This window comes from Neofelis nebulosa, chromosome 1, assembly GCF_028018385.1.
Source record: "Neofelis nebulosa isolate mNeoNeb1 chromosome 1, mNeoNeb1.pri, whole genome shotgun sequence".
Taxonomy (NCBI): domain Eukaryota; kingdom Metazoa; phylum Chordata; class Mammalia; order Carnivora; family Felidae; genus Neofelis; species Neofelis nebulosa.
The window spans coordinates 58,882,657-58,903,700 of NC_080782.1; the positions used below are offsets into that span (position 1 = coordinate 58,882,657).

Here is a 21,044-nt window from a genome sequence, read left to right on the forward strand (position 1 = left end):
TATGTAGTGTAAGCAAGAGAACTACAAATCATTCTTTATGAGTGAACACAGCCCTGTCCTTCTCTGGTGCTCCTCTCAGGCTGAATGGGGCCTTTCTATCAAGGACAGTCCCCTGATCCAGGACTGTGCGATCCAGGCCGAGAGGCACTGGTCAAAGCTGTAGCTGAGCACCGGGAGATGAGAAAGAGATTATAACTTGGCTCATTCCTTCATCCTTTCTTCTCTTTCCCCCCCCCCATTCTGAAATGTGGAGAAGGGGCTGCAGCTTGCTACAGCAGTGACCACATCTGAGAAACACTGCAGATCAGTCAGTGCCCTACAAAGCCAGCAATACCATCCAGGGGTCAGTAACAATAAAAGTCTATTCTTGAGAGGACAAATCATTCAGTAGATGCTACAACAGGGAAGGAGCAAGCAAGCTGAATGTCCCTAGTGTCCAGTACTTAGACACAAGTAAATCTCTTTCCACCTCTTTCTAAACACAGGACAAGGCTGGATCTGGACTCGCCCAACCCCTCTCCCTTGCCCCCAGGCTGTTGGCAAAGTACCTTCAGTCAGAGCAGGAAGGATGAGCTGGGACGTAGTGTGCCCTTGTTTCTGTCTCCAAAAGACTTAATTGCTGCTTATCCTTCATGCCACTGGTTATGGGAGCCAGGATGCACATGGAGGAGGAAGTTTGAGAAAGGCCTTTTGGGAAGGCACAGAAAAGAGATTGCACTGCAGTTTGGCTGTTCTGGCCTATTTCTCCTGATTCAAGCAGCACTGTGAGGTGCAGAGCTTTGAGGTGGGCAATTCCCTCCAATTCCTCGCAAGTTTTCGTTCTGCCATTTAAGCAAATGTGGAAAGAAGTGAGTTAAGCCAGTTTTTCCTCTGTATTTGTCAGGGTGATTTGTATAAACCAGGACAGAGGTCTCTGTTCTCTCCCTGTGTGAGTGCATTTTGGGCCTCCTGATCTTTTGCATATGACAGAATGGGGAAGAAACCCTGGGATCCAAAAGCAGCTCTTCCTCTTACTAAGTTACATGAACTTTGGGGCTTTGCTTAACCTCTCTGAGCCTCACTGGCTGGATCTGTAGAATGGGAATGAGAAGAAAACTTACCCCATAAGATCGAGTGGTAACAAATTGAAATAATTTATGTACAGCACTTAGCACAGGACCGGACACACAGGGAGAGCTTGACTCCTAGCAGCTATTGTCGGTGTTATTTTGCTGTCATTAACATCAATAGTTTGTTTATAGACATGGAACACTTCTGAATCCCAAGTTCCATTTCTGGAAGCTCTTAGAGCAGTGCTCTAGAGATTGTGCGTATTAATGCCTGTGTCATGTCACTTAGTCACAATGCCCTTCTGTAGACAGCATTTGAAGCTGGGAGAGGTCTGAGGTTGGTGATTTTGCCTTTATATATTGATTTAAACATATGTTGATTTAAAAGCGACCACTCAAAAGAGGCAGGAAAGCTAGAGTTCCTCACGAGGTAAAGTTGCTATTGCTGTTATTGCTATGATCGGTATTATTAATTATAACACATAATATATACTAATAACATTTATTAATACTTAATATGTGCCAAGAATCATGGTTGGCTTTTTATAGATGTATTCTCATTTGATGTTCCTAACAATTATATGAGAGAAGTAAAATTACCCATTTTACAGATGAAGAAACAAAGAAACAAATACATAACTTTCCAGTAGTCATACTGCAAGTAAATGTGGCCAAGCAGGGGTTCAAAGCCAGCCACAAAGCTGGTTATCTGCAGCAGACTCCCAGTTCTAACTAGAGGCTGTTATTCTTGAAAATCTTCCCTCTGATTCCCCTCTGCCTCCCATTTGAGGTCAGATCTGTACAGCATGTCCTGGTGCCAATTTTCGCTAACCAGAGAGGCCAAAATCTCTGCCAACACCAGCATCACTTCTAGCATCTTCAAATTGCTCTCAAGATGTAACTTGCCCCAATGACATAGTTCAGTAGGAGGAGGCAGAGAGTTTGTGGTTAATTCATCATCTCAGGGTCCAAGGGGTTGAAGTTTTTAAAGACCAACAGTTGGCATGCCATCTCCAAAAAGAGTGAATTATTGGCAGTTAGGCAGGCCTATACTTACAATTTTTTTGTTCATACATTTTATCATTTTAATCACCAGGAAAAAAAAATAGTGTGGACTACAGAGCAAAACAAAGCTATCTTAGTCTATCCCTGCCTGCCTACTCTCCTCTACACCCACCCACCTTGGCAAGGGTAGACCTAGCCTAAATACCTCCCCCATCTGTTTATTTAGGAAGAGTACAACAATAGCCAATTATTAAGAATTTACTTCCTTCGCTCCAAAGAAAATCCTTTATATATTATTGACAATGTGGGTGTTGGTTGTTTCCACACGCTGTTTGAGTTCTGCTAGTCTAGTCAACACAAGAGCTGATACTCCAGGATTTTGCAGGCCCCATGGCTAACCTTGTTAGACCCAACAACAAAGAGCTACTTTATTTTTCTTATGACTCCACTGTCAACCAATTGGCATTTAGGAAGGACAGAATATGGGAATGGCATCCCTGTAAGGATCAAGATTTCTGGCATCAACAAATCTAAGCATAGATTTTTCCAGCAAATAAGACCAAACAAGCAAACAGGACAATTGAAGCACTTAGTTTTTAAATACACAGGCAGCAGCCTCTCTCTAAATTCACTTACCCTTGCCAGGAGTCCTACCTGTCCTGCCCTAGCTTTTCACAAAGAACAAATGTGCAATTCCTCCTTCCTAGGACTAAAAGCCACACAGTACCTAAAAATAAATTCTAGGTACTCAACTCCAGATAACTCAGGTGTACTATAATAGGCTAGCACTGTGATTTTAATGACATTTGCCTTTTGCCTGCTAATAGCATACTTATTAAGTTGATACTATGTAAGCATTTATGTTACATAGTTATTTGTGGCTCAATTGCATTATTACGTGATTTCCTATTTATGTAATAGAAGAGCCATTAATATGCACATTAATTAAACCCAATAAATGTGTAGAACTCAGAGTGGACGTTTAGGTTCCTTCATCAAGCTGTTAATCATTTCTGTTTCAGCATACATTGAAGACATTAGTTGCCTTGGAGAAGGCCTTTTTCATGTAATTTGGCTTCCTGGAAAGCAGTAAGGCGTGTTGCTGGCCATTGTTCGCATTTTTGAAATGGAAAACCGTCACATCCAGCAAGCTCATTGGATGACTAATGAAAACCGGGAAACACAAAAAGTGCTTGAGATGAGTGATTGTAGCAGGGGTGTTGTTATATGAGAGATATGTGACCTACCCAGAATGCTAAGGTACCTTGGGTGAGACCTAAATGCCTACCAGTGGCAACATAAATGCTTACACCCGGTCCGATTAAAATAAACTGGGATTGTTAGGGTTAATGGCAAAGCAGAAAACCACCCAAAAGCACTCAGCTATATCCTGTTGTTACCATGAGGGAATAGACTCGGTGTTTTTGTTCTGTTTTTGTTTTCAAGAGAAGTCAGCGATCTGGAACACTATACAAAATCTTGACTCGGAATCTTTGGTCATATCCAGCTTGGGGGCTTGCTGTACTCGAATCTGGGCTCCTTGAGAGCCACAGTTGTGTCTTACCCATGCTTTTATTCCTGAAAGAAGCAAGCAGTGTTCCATGCACATGGTTGGGGACCTTACCTTAGGTGGCATATGTGGTGGCATATGTGGCACTGTGCATTCCTCCTCCTTTCCATCCTTCATGTTGACTCACACGCACTTACTCCTGTTGTCACGAGTGGTGGGTGAGTACTCAGACAATTACAGAAATGGAGTTGTAGGCCTAGGTTCATGTTATTTAAAAGGGGCAGACCCAACCCTTGAACCCAGTCCTTTAGATTTCCTCTCCTAACCAGTGGCCAAATGCCTCTTCCATGTCTCTCTGTATATTCCCCAGTGGTAGCTCTTCCCACTCAGTATTCTAATCGTCTTTTCTGTTTCTTGTACATAGTTGAAAAATACGATTGTTGGATGGATAGATAAAGGAGAAAATATAATCAGTGTCACAGTGGAAATGAACAGTAGTAATGAGGAAACCATCGAATACTGAGGATGCTGGATGGTTTTTGTTGTTGCCATCAATAATTTGATTTATTTGCAGTGAAATAACATACTGCTGTACAGGAGGGCAGTGTGAGAAGAACACTATGTATTCTTTCATCTCCTCCATGAAGCTCTGGGCCTTCTATTTAGTAGAAATGGAAAAAGAGCTGGGGGAGCCTGTGTGGCTCAGTTGGCTAAGCCTCCAACTCTTGATTTCGGCTCAGGTCATGATTTCACGGTTTGTGGGATTGAGCCCCGCATCACACTCCACGCTGAGTGTAGGGCCTGCTTGGGATTCTCTCTCTCCTTTCTCTCTCCTCCTACCTCACTCATGCTGGTGCAGTCTCTCAAAATAAATAAATAAACAAACTTAAAAAAAAAAGAATGGAAAGGGAGCTTGACATCTCTTGCAATTAACTTGAAAGCTCATCCTTCGTTTTATAGGAAACATGCCACATAGCACCTGGGTCCGTGGTTCCCTTTCCCCCTTAGCAGCACCCCTGGATAGCATCAGCAAAAGGGAAAACCACAGGAATTTCACCCACACAGAACACAGATGGACAAAGAAGGGCCACACAAGTTGAAGCAGGCTCAGAAACCTTAGCTCAGGATGAATAGACAGGAAGCAGGAGAGTTCTGGTATCTCATTTAGTGAATTAAATGCCTCACATGGCCTCTTTGTACTTTGGGAGAGTGTGTGGTCTGGTGTGCTGGAGGTGGGGCCAGGGGCCAAGGGAAATGGGAAGTTGGGGCTTGGGACCGAGGAGGGTGGGTTCTCACTTGTACACTGATTCATCTCATCTTCCTAAGGCAAGTCTCAAGATTGCTTCACTAATGGAGAATAATGACACCACTTGGATAGGAGTTGAGGGAGGGGAAAGGAAAGCATGAAAATTTATTAACCCTGTGTGAGGGGCTTGGATAGCATCTCTGAAGGATCATTATGAAATCATTTCATCCCCTTTTCTCACCTCTTCCCACTAATATGAGACAGACAAACGCTAAATAAGTATATAATGATACATTACTAGACAGACAACAAAGCCAGAAAATGTAATAGCCTGCTACAGCTACGAAACTCCCTCAAAGATATATTTAAAATGTCACTGGTGCCTGATGTAAAATACGAATTGCAGGTTCATTTGGAGGACGTGATTTAAAACCTGTACAACTGTATGGTGGCATTTCCCACTGGGGTTTAGTTTTAGTTGTCTTTTTCTGGAGACCAAAAAAAAAAAAAAATCCCCCAAGTAATTTCAGCCCAGAGATAGAAACTTCGGGGAACCACTTGTGTCTGTTATTTTTCCTTCTTGTTTTCCTTGGTCATGATGCTCTCCAAACCTAGCATCTTCTTGACATGTTGTCTTTCTTTCGGAATATTTCTGCAGGCTTCACAGGAGCTACGGAATGTAGATTACACCTTTTGGAGATGTAGCCTGGCCACATAAGGAGACAAGTAGTTGAAATTTGTGTCAAATTGCTTGTTTAAATGATGTGAGCCAACTTCTTAAAGCCAGGACAGCAGGGGCTGAGGATTTTAAAAGTTGGCAGGGGCCAAAATGACAAGGCTTGGCAGTCACCTGGTGAGCTGCCAACCTCAACTGGAGGCTTCAAAAAAGGACACAAATTAAAAGTCATGTTTCAGCAGCCATTAAAACCAAATTATAGGCTTACATTGCATAGTGAACTACTTTCGTTTTCATTATGCTTAAAATATTTCATTTTGTAGATTGAGAGTGGGTTGCTAGGAAAACCCTGTGTGGAGTTGTCATCTGTGGTCATATTTACAAAGGGGATACACACAGAGGTATAGTTCTCCTTTATGCATTTTTCCTGTGAGGATAGAGGATTTCAAGATGAGAAGAGAGGATGCAATTTGGAGTAAGGGTCAAGGTTTGAAAACATCAACCCTGATGTCTGAGCAGGCTCACAGGTATTTTCTTGACTCTCATGAAAAAAAAAAGCATACATCTATACATAACACCTAAAACAAATACACTTTTTAAAAAATCATCAACATTTTTAAGAAACAGGAAATTTTATCTAAAAGTCCAGATCTTCAGCTTTCCTAGAAAAACTAGAAGACTTGGCTGCGTTGGGCCCTTATCCCCACATGGCCACATGGGCCTGGATCTGAGTGAGGGGTGCTTCCTACCCTTTCCAAATCACCTCAGTCCACAACTGGCCCACTTGACTTCCCTGTTTACCTGCTACAGGTATTTAAATATGCTACTCTCTGACTTAGAGTGTACCATATTCTCATTGCCTTTCAGAAAAAGAAAATGTTTATAATGAATGCATGCAATGTACTGGTTTACCAGGAAATGGTACAGGGACTTGTTACATCAGTGACCAGCCCTGTCAGGTCTGTGTCACTTCCACTTTAAGATTAACATATTCAAGATTAATATGCTCCAGCCTGGTTTTACTAATTTAGTTTCTCCTTCTTCCTTTGAGGCCTACAGAAGAAAGCAAATCAAAGTATGTTATTTGTTAGTAACCAACCCTGGAACGCTTTATGCCATCTTTCTCTTTCTCTCTCTCTCTTGTTTGTGACTTTTAGCAATTACCAACCTAAAGACTTTGATTCTAGGCTTTGTTCCTCAGGTTTGCAGAGTGTCTGGGGCTACAGCCTGCAGCCACTGATGGCCATTTCTCCTTCTTCTCTTTGCAGGTCCTCCAAACCACCACAGCCAATCGACTCTGAGGCCTCCTCTGCCTCCCCCTCACAACCACACTCTGTCCCATCACCACTCGTCTGCCAACTCCCTCAACAGGAACTCACTGACCAACCGGCGGAGCCAGATCCACGCCCCAGCTCCTGCACCCAATGACCTGGCCACCACACCGGAGTCCGTTCAGCTCCAGGACAGCTGGGTGCTAAACAGCAACGTGCCACTGGAGACTAGGTAAGTCCCCATCGCCGGTCACACCTGTTGCCCCACCTGAGTCATGTGCACAGAGTCCCCTAGACGGTTCAGGATTCTTGTCGGGGAGACGGTCCTGGTGTAAATAACAGGACAAGTATACCACCTCTTTGTTGTTCCCTTGGTAATTTGACTCTGGATGGTAGGCTAATAGGTATTTCTTTGTTCACATGTGTCTCCTTTTAATGCTTGTTTACTCTCTTAGACAGATCTTGTGTACCCAACTAATAGAATTAGCATAACATATTTTTACTCAAAGGCTCATGGGAAACATGCTTATAAGGGTATATTGACTGAAAGCTGCTGATAAATTATGCATTTGGCCTTTCCTGAAGTAATAAATGAAGACTCATTTGAAATTAAGTGTTTGGGGAGACCTTGAGAAACAATCCCTGATTCCAGACTGACAGAAGTATAATTTTAATTTATATTTCATCCAACATGCCGTCTGACTTTAATCCCTCCTGTACACACTAACAGCTTGATGCCTGAGGGGCAAACAAGAATGTACAAAAACAAACAAGAGAAAAGGGGCAGCACTTAGGTTGGAGGGAAGAGTTTCAAAGTGATCTCCACGTCTGGCTTTGTGTTGTTTTGCCTTTTCTTCTGTCCCTTTCTTGCCTCCCCTTTTGGTCCTCCAAAACCACGCCCACCTTAATGCCCTGAGACAAGGTGTGTGGGTCACAGTGCAATGGGCTGGGAAGGAATGACTGCGAAGGCTGTGGGTGGGCTGCTAGATGGGGGAACGCTGTTGCACCCCAACCCCAGACCCTGTCATGGTTTGTATGCTCCAGTTATTATCGTTTCCTTGCCAAAAAGAACCATGAAAACAAAACAGAGAAAGGTGATAATTCATGTTGACCCTTGAAAAAGTTCTCACTTAGGGCCACCTGAGTGGCTCAGTCTGTTCAGTGTCCCACTTTTGGTTTTGGCTCAGGTCATGATCTCACGGTGTGAGTTTGAGCCCTGTGTGAGGCTCAGCACTGAAAGCACAGAGCCTACTTGGAATTATCTCTCTCCCTCTCTCTCTGCCCCTCCCCCTCTCATTCTCTCTCTCTCTCAAAAAAATAAATAAATAAACAGTTCTCACTTAAGTTTTTAAACGTTAATAAGCTAGGTTTGAGGAAAAACAAAAGGAATCTGTAATGGCAAGTGAATTCTCTGCACATTGCTGGAAGCGACTATGCAAGCCATAGCATTTATGTTATTTCATACCTATAATATTCTTTTACTATTTTTATAAGATCTTGAATAACTTGTGCACCATTGTCATTGTGGTCACTCTAAACTGTAATAAATTTTATTCTCTGATGATATAGGTTATTTTTAACGATGCCTACATTCTTAATCTGTGAGGCTTAAAATATGAAAGTCAGTAGAAATTATATGTGTATATTACATACAATAGATATATTTAAACATTTGCGCTAATATGGGCATCTGGGTGGCTCAGTTGGTTAAGCATCCGACTTTGGCTCTGCTCATGATCTCACGGTTTGTGGGTTGGAGCCTCGTGTCAGGCTCTCTTCTAATAGCATGAAGCGTGCTTTGGATTCTCTTGTCTCCTTCTCTTGCTCTCTATCTTTCAAAAATAAACATTTAAAAATAACTGCACTAATAAACCTTTGTCAAAAGGTTTCTAGGCTGAAAGCAGACTGGTCCACATGGCTTAATTCAGGATATTTTCATAGTTGGTGGTGATCTTTAAGGCTGTGTAAGATTTTCTGTCTTTTTTTTTTTCCTTCTGCCACAGAGTTTGTTGGGCGTTAGTCAACCTTCTTTTACATTAACAGTCTTTTGTTTGAAAAAGAGTTTCTGGACATAAAGGCTATATAGAGGGGACTAGATGAAGGAGAAGGATGAGGAGAAAGGGAAGGAGAAATGTACTAGCCATTGTAGAAAGTGGAGGAGGAAAGGAAGGAAGGAAGAGGACCACCATCACCATTCATTACCAGTTTTTACTATGCACTTTGTATCTGCCTGGTATTCATTCTTTATTGCATTATCTCATTAGAGCCTGAAATAATAGAGTGAGGTAGGAAGGGACCATTACTTCCACCTTTTTAAAGATGCACAATCTAGATGTGTAGGGGCAAAGTAACTTGCAAGAGGTCTAGGGCTTCAGGGAGATGGGACATTCTGAACCACCTTGGATGGACCTCCACTGGTTTCCACACACAAAATAAGGTGGCATGATATCTGATAAGTGAATACGTACAAGACTACATTTATTGCCCTAATTGTTACATTTACAGGGCAAAATCCATCAGAGTGTTTGCTCCTCACAAAGATTCTCCCTTTGGTGATTAGAAGGCATATGGTGCAGAAACCATCTCCTGTCTCCTAGCTGCTGATGAAAATAATTCATTTTCCAGGAGATTTACTTTACAAAACCATTTGCAATCAAGTGTTATCTTGACAAGTATCCGGTAGAGAGAGGACCAGCAGAGCCAAGCGTGTCACCTTCCTATTTTTCTGAAGTTAGCTTTCCTAGAATTTGTATCTGATCTATAGAGTCCTTCCGTAAATCATTTATATATTTGTCATTTCTCCAAGGATTAGGGCTTCTCAATGGAGGTTTTGGAGGAGGCAAGTTCAATACAAAGCTTGAGTAGATAGGATTGCCAAAATGTTGAAGTCAGAAGAAAAAAGCAAGCAAGAACAACATCCGGATATCCTTTGATCAGTGCATTCTAGGGCCAAAGATTAGAGAATGTGAGGCCCTTGGGATAGAGCTATCACCAGAAGTCAAACACAGGGTGCAGAAGTCAGCAGCTCTGTTCATGGAATTCATGAATACATATAACTTGGATGTGCATCTGGTCCCGTATATGAAAACTTCAGCAGTAATTAATAGAATTGTTGAGCTTTACATTTCTTTTTAAAATATTATCATTCAGTGTCTTATTAGCAAATATTTACTGAGTCCCTCATGTATACCAAACACACAATATGAGGTGCTAGGGAGATCATGAGTAACACATGAAACTTGCCCTTGAAGTTCACACAATCTAAAGGAAGAGATAGGTACATAAACAGAGGGGTAGTACAGTGTATACAATATACTTTAAGACTAAAGTGACCATACAGTGGATGAAGTGATTAACTCTCCCAGGATGATGAGGAAACATTTCAAACTGAGTATCTGTTTGAATTGGGTTTTTAGAGGAGGATAATAATTTGCCTAATAGATAGGTAGAAAAAAAAGTCAAAGATTATAGCATACTATTTGTTTCTGTTCCCTAGTATTTTTTTTTAATATAGTCTTGGAAACTGTAGAACTGAACAAATTCACTTATTCAAATGTTGGAACATTGTGAGTTTCATAGGATCATTTTCTTACCCACAAGAGAAAGTGTAGATATGGGAGCCCTTCTTTTATGGGCATGATGCCATACTAGGATTCCCATTCTTATTTTTATACCAAATAAGGATTGGTTAACTATATCCAGGAGAGAAACCATTGAAGGCAGGTCATAGAGGCTGATCATGATGTAGTCATCAATTTCGAAAATGCACTGGAAATTTACAAACGGCTTCACCACCTCTACTCTCCCTAGCACAGACTTCTGGGTGTGATGGAAGAATTTCATAACTGGGAAGTGATGAGCAGACATGCTGCCACCCCCAGAGACTCTAAGCCAAGTCCAACGTGTTTCTTTAGACCAGTGAGGAGCAAACCCTTGCTTCTCTGCATTGCTTTTTGACGTTCCCATCCACCTTAATGAGGCATGTTACATCTTCTCTAGACTGCGCTTTTTTTTCCATTTTTTTCTGTGACAAGTAGGATTAAAGGTGCTGGTTAAGGAAGCATAGCCCAAAAATGGGACTGTATGAATTACAAGTTTAACACAAGACAAAAAGCCTAAAAATTCTCTACCGATGTTAATCACGTAAGAGACCAGTGCATATACGTTTCTACTACCAAGACCAGTCAATTCATGTATAAACCATAACATAATCTAAGGAAAAAAAAAAAAACTCAGGGCAGAGGAACTGAATGCAAGCAGTCAATACTGTCTTTATCTAATATGATGTGTAACAAAATCACCACCATCTTTATTTCCACCCACTTACATCTTGAAACAAAATCCATGTGCAATTCCTGGTTGATACCATCCATCTACACTTTTCCCTCCTGAGAATAACAAGGTCAGGAATCTTCCAGGCCAGCTGCTTCTTGGGGAGTTTCTGAAGTCAGCTTCTCTTGTCTAAAATGGTACAAAGTAGCTTGATGACAGAAGCTAACTTTCCTTCTTCTATGTGTTTTATTGAATTCTCTCTGAATCTCTCAGCAGTACATCAGTACGGAGAATCTCCTGGCAGAATAAAACTTCCCTCTGGTTTTACTTTCTCCGTAAAATACCAGAAGCTCCCATTTTTGGTCAGTAATTCCTTTTTTGTCTTTACAAATCTTTTTTTTTTTAATTTTTTTTTATTAACGTTTATTTATTTTTGAGACAGAGAGAGACAGAGCATGAACGGGGGAGGGTCAGAGAGAGGGAGACACAGAATCCGGAACAGTCTCCAGGCTCTGAGCGGTCAGCACAGAGCCTGACGCGGGGCTTGAACCCACGGACTGCGAGATCATGACCTGAGCCGAAGTCGGCCGCTTAACCGACTGAGCCACCCAGGCGCCACTGTCTTTACAAATCTTGACACAGGGTGAACAGAAAATAAATACATAAAAAATCTCCATCAGACCCTTAACTCCAGAAGCCCTAATTTTAACTATCAAAATCCCCAAGTTACAAACAAGTTTGCAAGTTGTTTTTTAAGATCATCATCCATTATTCATTCAAGAAATAACATGAGAACCTATCATGTGCCAAGTACTGAGGATTCAGCAGTGAAGAAGAAAAGCAAAGCCCTTGCCCTTGTGGTGTTTCCAGGCTGGATGTAGACAGAAGTGTACAAATGATTAGATACATGCCTCCCCACCATGACAAATGTACTAAGTGCTGTGTGAGGTATAGGGAAGTCAGACGCGTGAGAAATTGACATTTGAGCTGAGCCCTAAGGATGAGTAAGTGTTAATTAGACTTGAAGAATGTTCTAGGTGGCAAAACAATGACCTGCTGGGGAAAGAAAGACTAAGATGCCAGGAAGGGAAAGCAAGCTAGAAGGGCAGGTGAGGGCAGGATGTTGCAGGCCATTGGGCTGGGTTAAAGGTTTTGGACTCTAGCCCAAGAATAATGAAAAGTCAATGATGTGTTTTAAATAAGAGAACGAAATAATAAAATACTGTTGTTTGGTTTTGTTTTGAATTGTGAGAGCTGCCATATAGCAAACATGTTGGAGGTATGGTGGAAGGTACAGCAAGTCTGTTGTAGGTCCAGTTTAGAGAATGTCATCATGGTTAAGATGAAAGGTGTCCTGGTGTCCACTAGGTTCCTGGTAGCTGTAGTACTCATATCTGGCTTTCTCCTACCAATCTGGCAAGAAGGTGAACATTCATAGACATGAAGTATATTTTGAAGGTAGAGTCAAGTGGGAATGAACACTTGTGGAGCTGTGGGTTAGACTACTGAGAGTACGATGACCAGGTTTTTAACATAGGAGACTGGTTGGATAGTGATTTCATTTCCTGAGGATGGAACAAGTTTTGTGGCAGAAAACAGAAGTGCAGTTTCAGGCACGTTAACTCTACGTATGTAACAAGAGACTTAAGTGTAGCTGTTTTGATTCTAAATATTTTGATTCCAAAATAATAGATGTGATGTGGAAATTCAGCCTTACAAATAACAGCATATTTACCATGTTCAGAACTGTCAGCAGTTAATTTTTTTTCTCTTTAAAAATTTACTCTCCAGAAAATATGTTCAATTTAGCAGTTATCCTACATGATCACATAGGTCTACAAATAACAATTTTTCTTTAATAAATACCTTTTGCTTGGCCCTTAGTTTTAACATCATGATCACATTGAACCCCTTAACCCTTCTGTTAGGTTTATGTTACTCTCCCCGTCTTAAATAAAGGGAAACTGAGGCTTGGGAAAATTATGTTACCTACACATCTGCAAATAAGTAAGTGGTGGAGCTGGAACTTGAACTGGGTCTGACTCCAAATGGCATGTTCATAACCACCATATGATAGTGCCTTTGGAACTAGAAAAACAAAACAAAACAATGCTTATTCTGATGGCACACAACAACTTAATATGTCAGGCCGTGGAAATGGTGAGGTCAATGCATAATAAGTGACTTAAGGCAAGAAATTATCTATGGGATGAATTCTGGCCTGTTACTGGATGTAGACTGAGTCGCTGACAAAATCAAAAGCCCAGCAAGAGCTAAGGGTCTCTTCTCTGCAGCACTTTGGGTCTGGTGGCAGCCACAGTGCTGAATCTGAGGCCTCCCTGTTCCACAGCCCTGGCAGCGTAGGATCCGTGTGAGCTGATTTACAGAGTTTTAATACACTGCATCTGATAAAATGTGAGAGCAAATTGACAGTGTGGAAATAAGAAGCACTGCTACTTTTTTAGTTCTGTAATTTGTACATTTATTATCCCTCAAACAGAGCTTTGCCAGATTAATAAGAGAAAGCCAAACGGCTAGGGGTAACATGGCTGACCACTTGGTCCTACTTGGAGTACCATGGTAATTCCTGCTAGTAGGAGGTTGTGTAAGTACTCTGATAAAGAAATGAGCACATTGGGCTTGATGAGTGACATTTTAAAAATCTAATTTTGGTATCAGAATTTTAGAAGACATATTTTTGTCTTTGCCATGAAGTTATCTTAGCCTAATCTAGATGCTTTATTGGTAGTGTGTATTTGGGAATCAAGACACAAGACCTTTAGTAAATAAGGTTTTCACAGAGAAGCAACAAGATTGTTGAAACATCCTCACCATGCTGAGCCCGAAGACTGTTCCAAACTTGTTCTCAGATTGATTTTTCTACCTAAGGATTAATTTTCTGACAGAATCACTGACAAGCTTGATCTTGAGAATATTAAACCAAGGTAACCTGTTTGGATTTTTGGGACTTTTTTTTTTTTAATGTTTTCAAGTGAAGTTGAAAACCAGAATTCATTTTGGGTGAACCAAATATATTCAAGCACTTTTCAAATCAATAGGCAGCTTGATTTCTCCATATTGCAAAACATTATGCCCCCTCTAAATTCTCATCAGAGGCAACATGGAAATTAATGAGACCTTTAGGTTAGCCTTTCAAGCTCAGCCTTATTTTATAGCTTTACCTTGCCTTTTTGACACTGTGATCCCGCCTGGCCACCAGCAGCATTTCACGTTGCAGTGCACTTTAATTTTGTAGTTTTCTTAGTCTTCCTTGGAAACTGGCAGCTTATTAATCTCAATAACTGAGCTGCTCAATAGGCAAACTCTCCAATGAGAATTTAGGCTGTGTCTTTTTTTTTTTTCTTGGCAGATGGAGACAAGGGGTTGGTTGTCAGAAGGAGGCAAGAGGTGGGGGAATGGGAGACAGAAAGCCGGTTAGAAGAGGCACCTCTGCACCCACATCACTTTCTGACAATTGACAGGAAAATAAAGAGAACCTGGTCTGATCTACTGCTTTGCAATTTACGACTTGTGGTGTTTAACACACTCCAGACCATTAATAAGAGAATAAATAAAGTGCTGTGGCACGTGTGCAAATTACTAGGTGCATTAAGAAAGAAACAAGCACCACATCTTATTTAAGACCACTCCAACCAGCTCTTGGTGTGGATCTGCAAATTTGGAATCATCCTTGAACACGGAGCTATCGAAGGAGAGGCTGTCCTTTTCAAATTTGGCTCCCGCCATAAAACTAAAGCCTTATTAAGTTTATTAAGGCTTTAAGGACTTGAACTTCTTACTTGTAAGTTAACCCCTGCTAAGTTCTAGGTAAAGAGAACTTTTTTAAAAATTGTTCCTCAGCAGCCTAGACCATGGGGACCCAATCACGGATTGAGGCCACCTTGTGGTCATGCCTTGTAAGTACAAGACTCTGCCCTGAGTCTATGTAAATGTTGAAGACTCTTGGGTCAAGTTCACAGTTGAAAAAAGCCAAATATTTCCAACTCTGTGCTCTTTCACCCATTCAGCTAATATCAAGTGTCACTCCCTTGGGGCATTTCCTGAAGGCTTCCCAGAGGATATTTTATCTGGTTCAGACAGGGATAGACTTGATGAAGTGCAAGTCTTTTTCTAATTCTGGCTCCCCAATGATCCTTTTCTTTTCACAGAGGCCAGATAAGGCATTCATGGTTCTCCCAGGCAGGGGAAGTAGGCTGTGCAACTTTTCTGAAGCTTCCTTTGATTTATTAGTCTCAGACTCGCCTGCCTTTGTAAGGTGGAGTTCTGTGTCCCTAGCACTGTAGTCCTGCACAGGGCACTCAGCCAGGTCACTCCACTGGGGCTGCGTTCTCTAGATTAGAGGAGAGAATTTAAGAAACTTTTTATCAGACAGCTATTTTTCCCTCCCAAACCCACCAAATTATTTCAAGCTATTTCATGAGTCATATTTGCAAATATTCATTCTTAGAGGTCATGACAGTGCTAACCACAAAGGCTCACCCTCAAAATTGTGTGTTTTTAAATCCCTTATAGAATCACTTCTTACCCAGAATGACTGAGAAATTGGCAAATGCCCCCAATTTCTGTCATCATTGTTTTAACTGTTCTTTCCTTATATGTCACAACAGAATGAGTAACCCTTCTTTCTTATTTGTGAGATTGCATTGAAATTGTATTTCAGTTTGTTAAAGCTTCAGTTGGGTATAAACATCTATAAGTCCATTTCTCAACAATTAGTCCTCCCATAAAGATGTTGCACACCCATGATAGGACAATTAAAACCACATTTTTTATTAAAAATAGAGCTACCCTATGACCCAGAAATAGCACTACTAGGAATTTACTCATGGGATACAGGAGTGCTGATGCATAGGGGTACATGTACCCCAATGTTTATAGCAGTGCTTTCAACATTAGCCAAATAATGGAAAGACCCTAAATGTCCATCAGCTGATGAATGGATAAAGATGTGGTTTATATATTCAATGGAATACTACTTAGCAATGAGAAAGAGTGAAATCATGCCATTTGCAACAACGTGGATGGAACTAGAAGATATTATGCTGAGTGAAATAAGTCCATCAGAGAAGGATAGATATCATATGTTTTCACTCATACGTGGATCATGAGAAACTGAATGGAAGACCACGGGGGAGGGGAAGGGGAAAAAATAATTACAAACAGAGAGGGAGGGAGGCAAACCACAAGAGACTCTTAAATGCAGAGAACAAACTGAGGGTTGATGGGGGTGGGGGTGGAGAAGGGGGAAGTGGGTGATGGGCATTGAGGAGGGCACTTACTGGGATGAGCACTGGGTGTTTTATGTAAGCTAATTTGACAAATTATATTCATTAAAAAAGGTTATTTACTGCTATTATACTAGAAATCTATTTCTATTGTAAAAGCAAATAATGTATTTTCATTGATGTAGAATAGTATCCAAGTTACTGTGAGTAATAAAAAACACCTTTTAAAATAAAAAGAAAATCTCATTTTTTAAAATTATTTGAGCAAATGGATTTAAAATTCTTCACTTAGAAGAAGGTGGATGATGTTGTTGTTCTTGCATTGGTATGTGCTTAGATAAGAATTTAAAATGGAAAGCTTAATCATAGTAACTTTTTAATCTCCTATCAACCATATTTCCTCTACTAGGGAACATGGATTAGAAGGCATAAGGTGATGTTGGGCCTATTTAAGCATTTGCTGGGACCTGGGGAAATCTACCCCACCCTGGCATCAGTAAAAGGAGAATAAATCTAAAAGCCCCCTGGGTGTGGGGACAATGCTATGTATATCTGAGTCTTGTGGGTATCTTTTTCTCAGCTTCAGTCAGTTCTCTCTTGCTATGTTAGTGTCTCCAGGGGTATACCGAAGGCAGAGGACCACAAATATTATCTTCTCCATCTTCTAGAACTCAGAATCCATGTGAGGAGAGACTGTGGCCTTATTAAATGTCTTTTCACTTCTGGGAAACAAGTGAACACTCTTTGTGGTTTTATTTTTTAGACGTCATCACCCCCTAAATACCTGCTTTGTGCCAAGTACTGTAATAGGTACTTTATGTTATCTGAGTGGAAGCCCTGTGGGATAGATATTATTGTCGTTTTGGGCATGTCAGGAAGATGGAACTTGGGAAGGTAAAGAGCCTAGGGCAGAATCAAGATTCTGGAAGAACTAGATTCACAGAAGTAAACTCAAGCATTAGAAGTCTGTCCCTCAACTTTGCTTTTCTCTTTCCATCCATCATTCTTAACCAGACCTTCTGTGAGATCTTTGTGGGAACTACAGACTATATTCTCATAGCTTAGAAACCTAACAGAAAAAGGATATCTTTTTCCTGATATTTCGCCAACACCCCCTCCATTAAATTTCATTGAACTGAACGAGGGTCACATACCCACAATGGACCCAATCCCCAACACCTGGAGAAGCAGCCATGTTGATTGGCTAGACCTGGATCATGTACCCACATATAACATCATAGCAGGAAGAAGGGCATGGTCATAACCAAACATCATGATTTTAGGAGACTATAAAATGGAGACCTGGCAGGTCAAAAAAAAAAAAAAAGTCAAGTTCAATGCTAGTTTTGCCTTAGCCCCACTGACTTCTCTCATCGCCTGATGATAGTGATTTTCTCCTCTGGGCACACACAGTTCTGGCCAGGGTGGGGGAATGGGGGAATTTTAGGGCATCAGGTTATCTCACTTGCCTGGGCACAGAAGGGGGTTTACAGCTGATTCCAATATGAAGTAGAAAGAATAAGTTCCACTGACTAATTTCCATCCCCTTCTGATTCATTGCCCTCTCTGGTTCACTTCTCAAACATCCCACAACTTTACCTTTGAGTTCACTGTGGCCACTTAATGCATTTTAACTTTTATTAGTCTCCTGATGTCTCTTTGAAGCTATCATCTTCTTTCCTGCAAAACTGCTTGGATTCCACATTTTCTAATTAAAACATGCTCATTTATTGTCTTACTAACCAGTGCTCTTTACGAGGGCTCATGATGAGAAAGTTAACTCAAAACAACTCGATTCATTTCCCATCTCCTGAAAATGGCTTGAGATGCAGTTTTACCTTTACAAAGTCAAATTACTTTGGACAATTTTTGGTTTTGCTTTTTTAATAAAACCATGAATGGAAAACATCTAAACTCCATGCTTTAAGCTCCTGTTCTCAACAATGCACTCTGTTTTCTTCTTGGTGAAAATCTCAGGTAGGCAGTGTCATTCAGCTCCATAATGGACCACAATGTACGTAACAATTGAATTGTGCTATATTTAATTAGACAAAATCTTGGTTCTAAGATGCAACATGTCCTAATATCAATAATTATGCCCATCACTATCTACACCCCTGTGATTTGATCTGGCATTACTAGAAGTACGAAAACTCAGTGTAATAGAGGGAAGGTAGTACACATGCATTTAAACCCTCCTAGAATTTCATACTAATGATGTGGGTGAGAGAACAAGTTCCAAGGACATGGTGCGTGTCTTAGTGTACTTTGTTTTCTGAGTCTTCACCACTGCTGGCCTTGTCTAGAAATAGGGAAGCAGTATTTGGATGGGAGTCTCCTCATGTCCTGCCCCTAATGTGTATCTTCAGGGTCACAGTATCATTCAGTTAGGGAAAGACAAAGTATAGAATTTGCCACAGAGATAAGCCAAAGCCTATTTCAGGCAGAGAGGGGGAGACAGAGAGTCATAGATAGAGAAGAAAGGATCTGGTGACAAGAATATAGAAGTAAGGTCATGCTGTCTTCTGGGAAGTTGGTCCTTTGATTCTGCCAGAAGGCGGACCAGGAGAAGGAATCAAGGTCAACTAGATTTAGGTTGGCTTGATCATTTAAGAGTAGCGGGAATCGTTTGGCAGCACAGAGGCAGAATTTTCAAGCTGGAATCCATGTTTGGATTACCTAGTATAGTCCAATGTCTATTTTATAGATGAGGGGAGTGAGAACCAGATGATTCATCAATTCCTCCCACTTGGAATGTCCGAGTGGTGCCCCAAAGCAGGTCTCTTGTTCAAGCATTCCTCACCATGCTTCACTGTTTCCAGCATGATTAGGGACTTTGTTGCCTATTCATCTTGAATAGACTCTGCTCCATTTCCTTCCACAAAAGAATCATCAAGAATTTAAGACAAAGATTAGAGCACATATTGCAATAGATTTGGTCTTTCCACTCATTCATTACAAAATGCATACATTCTCTTGATAAAAATATTCAACAACCAGGAAGATAGAAAATGAAAAGTAAGATGCCCTGCCCTTCTGCTCCTATTTTCAAGGAAATCTCTTTTGAAGGTTTATTATTTTAGGTTTCCCGAAATGTTTATGGATGTCTGAGCATGTTTTTGTTTAATATAAATGGGATCACATTATACATACCATTTGGCAACTTCCTTTTTTAACTTCATGAGATATTGTGGAAATCACTTCAGGTAATTTCTTGTGGACCTGCCTCATTCTTTAAAGTATGTGTAATATTTCAGATTGTCATAATTTATTTAACCAGTCTCTTCTTTATGGACACTTAGATCACTTTCACATTTTTGCTCTTACAAACAAAACTGTAATGAGGAGTCTTGTGTATATACCTTTCTTTGCATACTTACATGATTATATTCAAGAGTCAAATTCCTGGAAGTGAAATTGCTAGATCAAAGGGTATATATAATGTGCATTTTAAATTTTGATAGATTGTGCCAAATTATGTTCAATTCAAATGCTGTAGTCTGTCTTTATTCCTCATTCTTTAATGGCCTGAATTTTCTCTTATGAGCTTGAAATAAGAGCCCTGAAGTTTACGGTATTGGATTTTAAACATAGAATTGAAATAATTTTCTTTTTCAAGGGACAATGTACTAAATAATATTAGAATACTCTAGAAACTCAACTCCCTTCTCATGTGCCAGGTGTAGTATAAGAAAAAGGTATAGCTGTGGGGAAAATCTGACTCACTCACTTTCCTTGGTTCTAGCTGTAGGGCTCTTTCTCTTTATTCCCAGATTTTGCTACACTGTGGCCTACGTGATTCAAGATACCTAACCTTTGCTGCCTTTTGTTTTCTCATTTATAATTTGGCAGTGTTTAAATTTGCCTCTTCTCCCTGTCTACCTTGCCTCTATCTACCTAATGGGGATATTATAAGAATATCTAAGATGACTTAGTCAAGTTTCTGAGTGCCCAGGAGAAATGCCTAGTACAGCAGGATTATTGTTCTAACTATTATAGGAGAGCGTTTATGATCAAGGGCTTGAAAATCCAGCAAGGAAGACAGCCTCTTTTGTGAAATAAGTATGTGAGGGTTCTGTCAATATGAGGCCCTCAGGCCAAACTTATATAGTTTCTTTATCTGAAACTCTGATTTTATGCTAAATAAGGATTTTTTGTATTTCCCACCTCCTGTTGGTAATCCCATTACCAGCTGTGTTCATAGGACTTCAGCTTGATTCAGCCAACATTTATGGAGGCTCTATTATTAGGGGCTGACCACCATGCAAGACGCTGAGGGTAAAGGATGAAAAAGACATGGTCCCTGTCCCTTGACAGTTACAGTCTAGTGGGAGAAAGACAGCTAAGTAGATAATTTATATTAATATAAAACACTGTAATATGGACAGAAGCTCAGGACAACACGGGAGCACATGATGGTAGGGGACTTCCACATCTCGCTGGTCAGGGAAACCAGGTAGATAGTGTCTGATTCCCATTTTGATAGAAAAGTATACCCCATCAAAAGGGCTCTTGAGGAAGAGGTAAGAGAATAAGGCCAGAAAAGCAAGAGTTTGCAAGCATTCTGGATCAACTGGGGACAATTCAGAGGACAATGCTAGAGATGTCTTATGGCCCATGTCAGGGACACCTTCTAGACACAGTGAAGCACCTTAGGGTTTATTCTATATGGGATGGGGAGTCTTCAAAGGTGTGTTATGGTCACAGTTGCAGTGAGAAGTAGGAAGGAAAAAAAATCAGCTGGTATACCAGAAAGAAAAGAAATAAAA

The 21,044-nt window shown here is 40.7% G+C and overlaps 1 protein-coding gene across 24 annotated transcripts in view; it reads left to right on the forward strand.

The window, feature by feature from the left end:
• The window catches only part of TENM2 (teneurin transmembrane protein 2), a 1,977,383-nt gene that overhangs the window by 1,666,668 nt on the left and 289,671 nt on the right, over positions 1-21,044 (forward strand). For all 24 annotated transcript variants that reach the window (XM_058722697.1, XM_058722719.1, XM_058722713.1 and 21 more), the window contains one exon: positions 6,755-6,989. In XM_058722697.1, the coding sequence (XP_058578680.1) occupies positions 6,755-6,989 (235 nt within the window). The remainder of the gene's footprint in view (positions 1-6,754; positions 6,990-21,044) is intronic.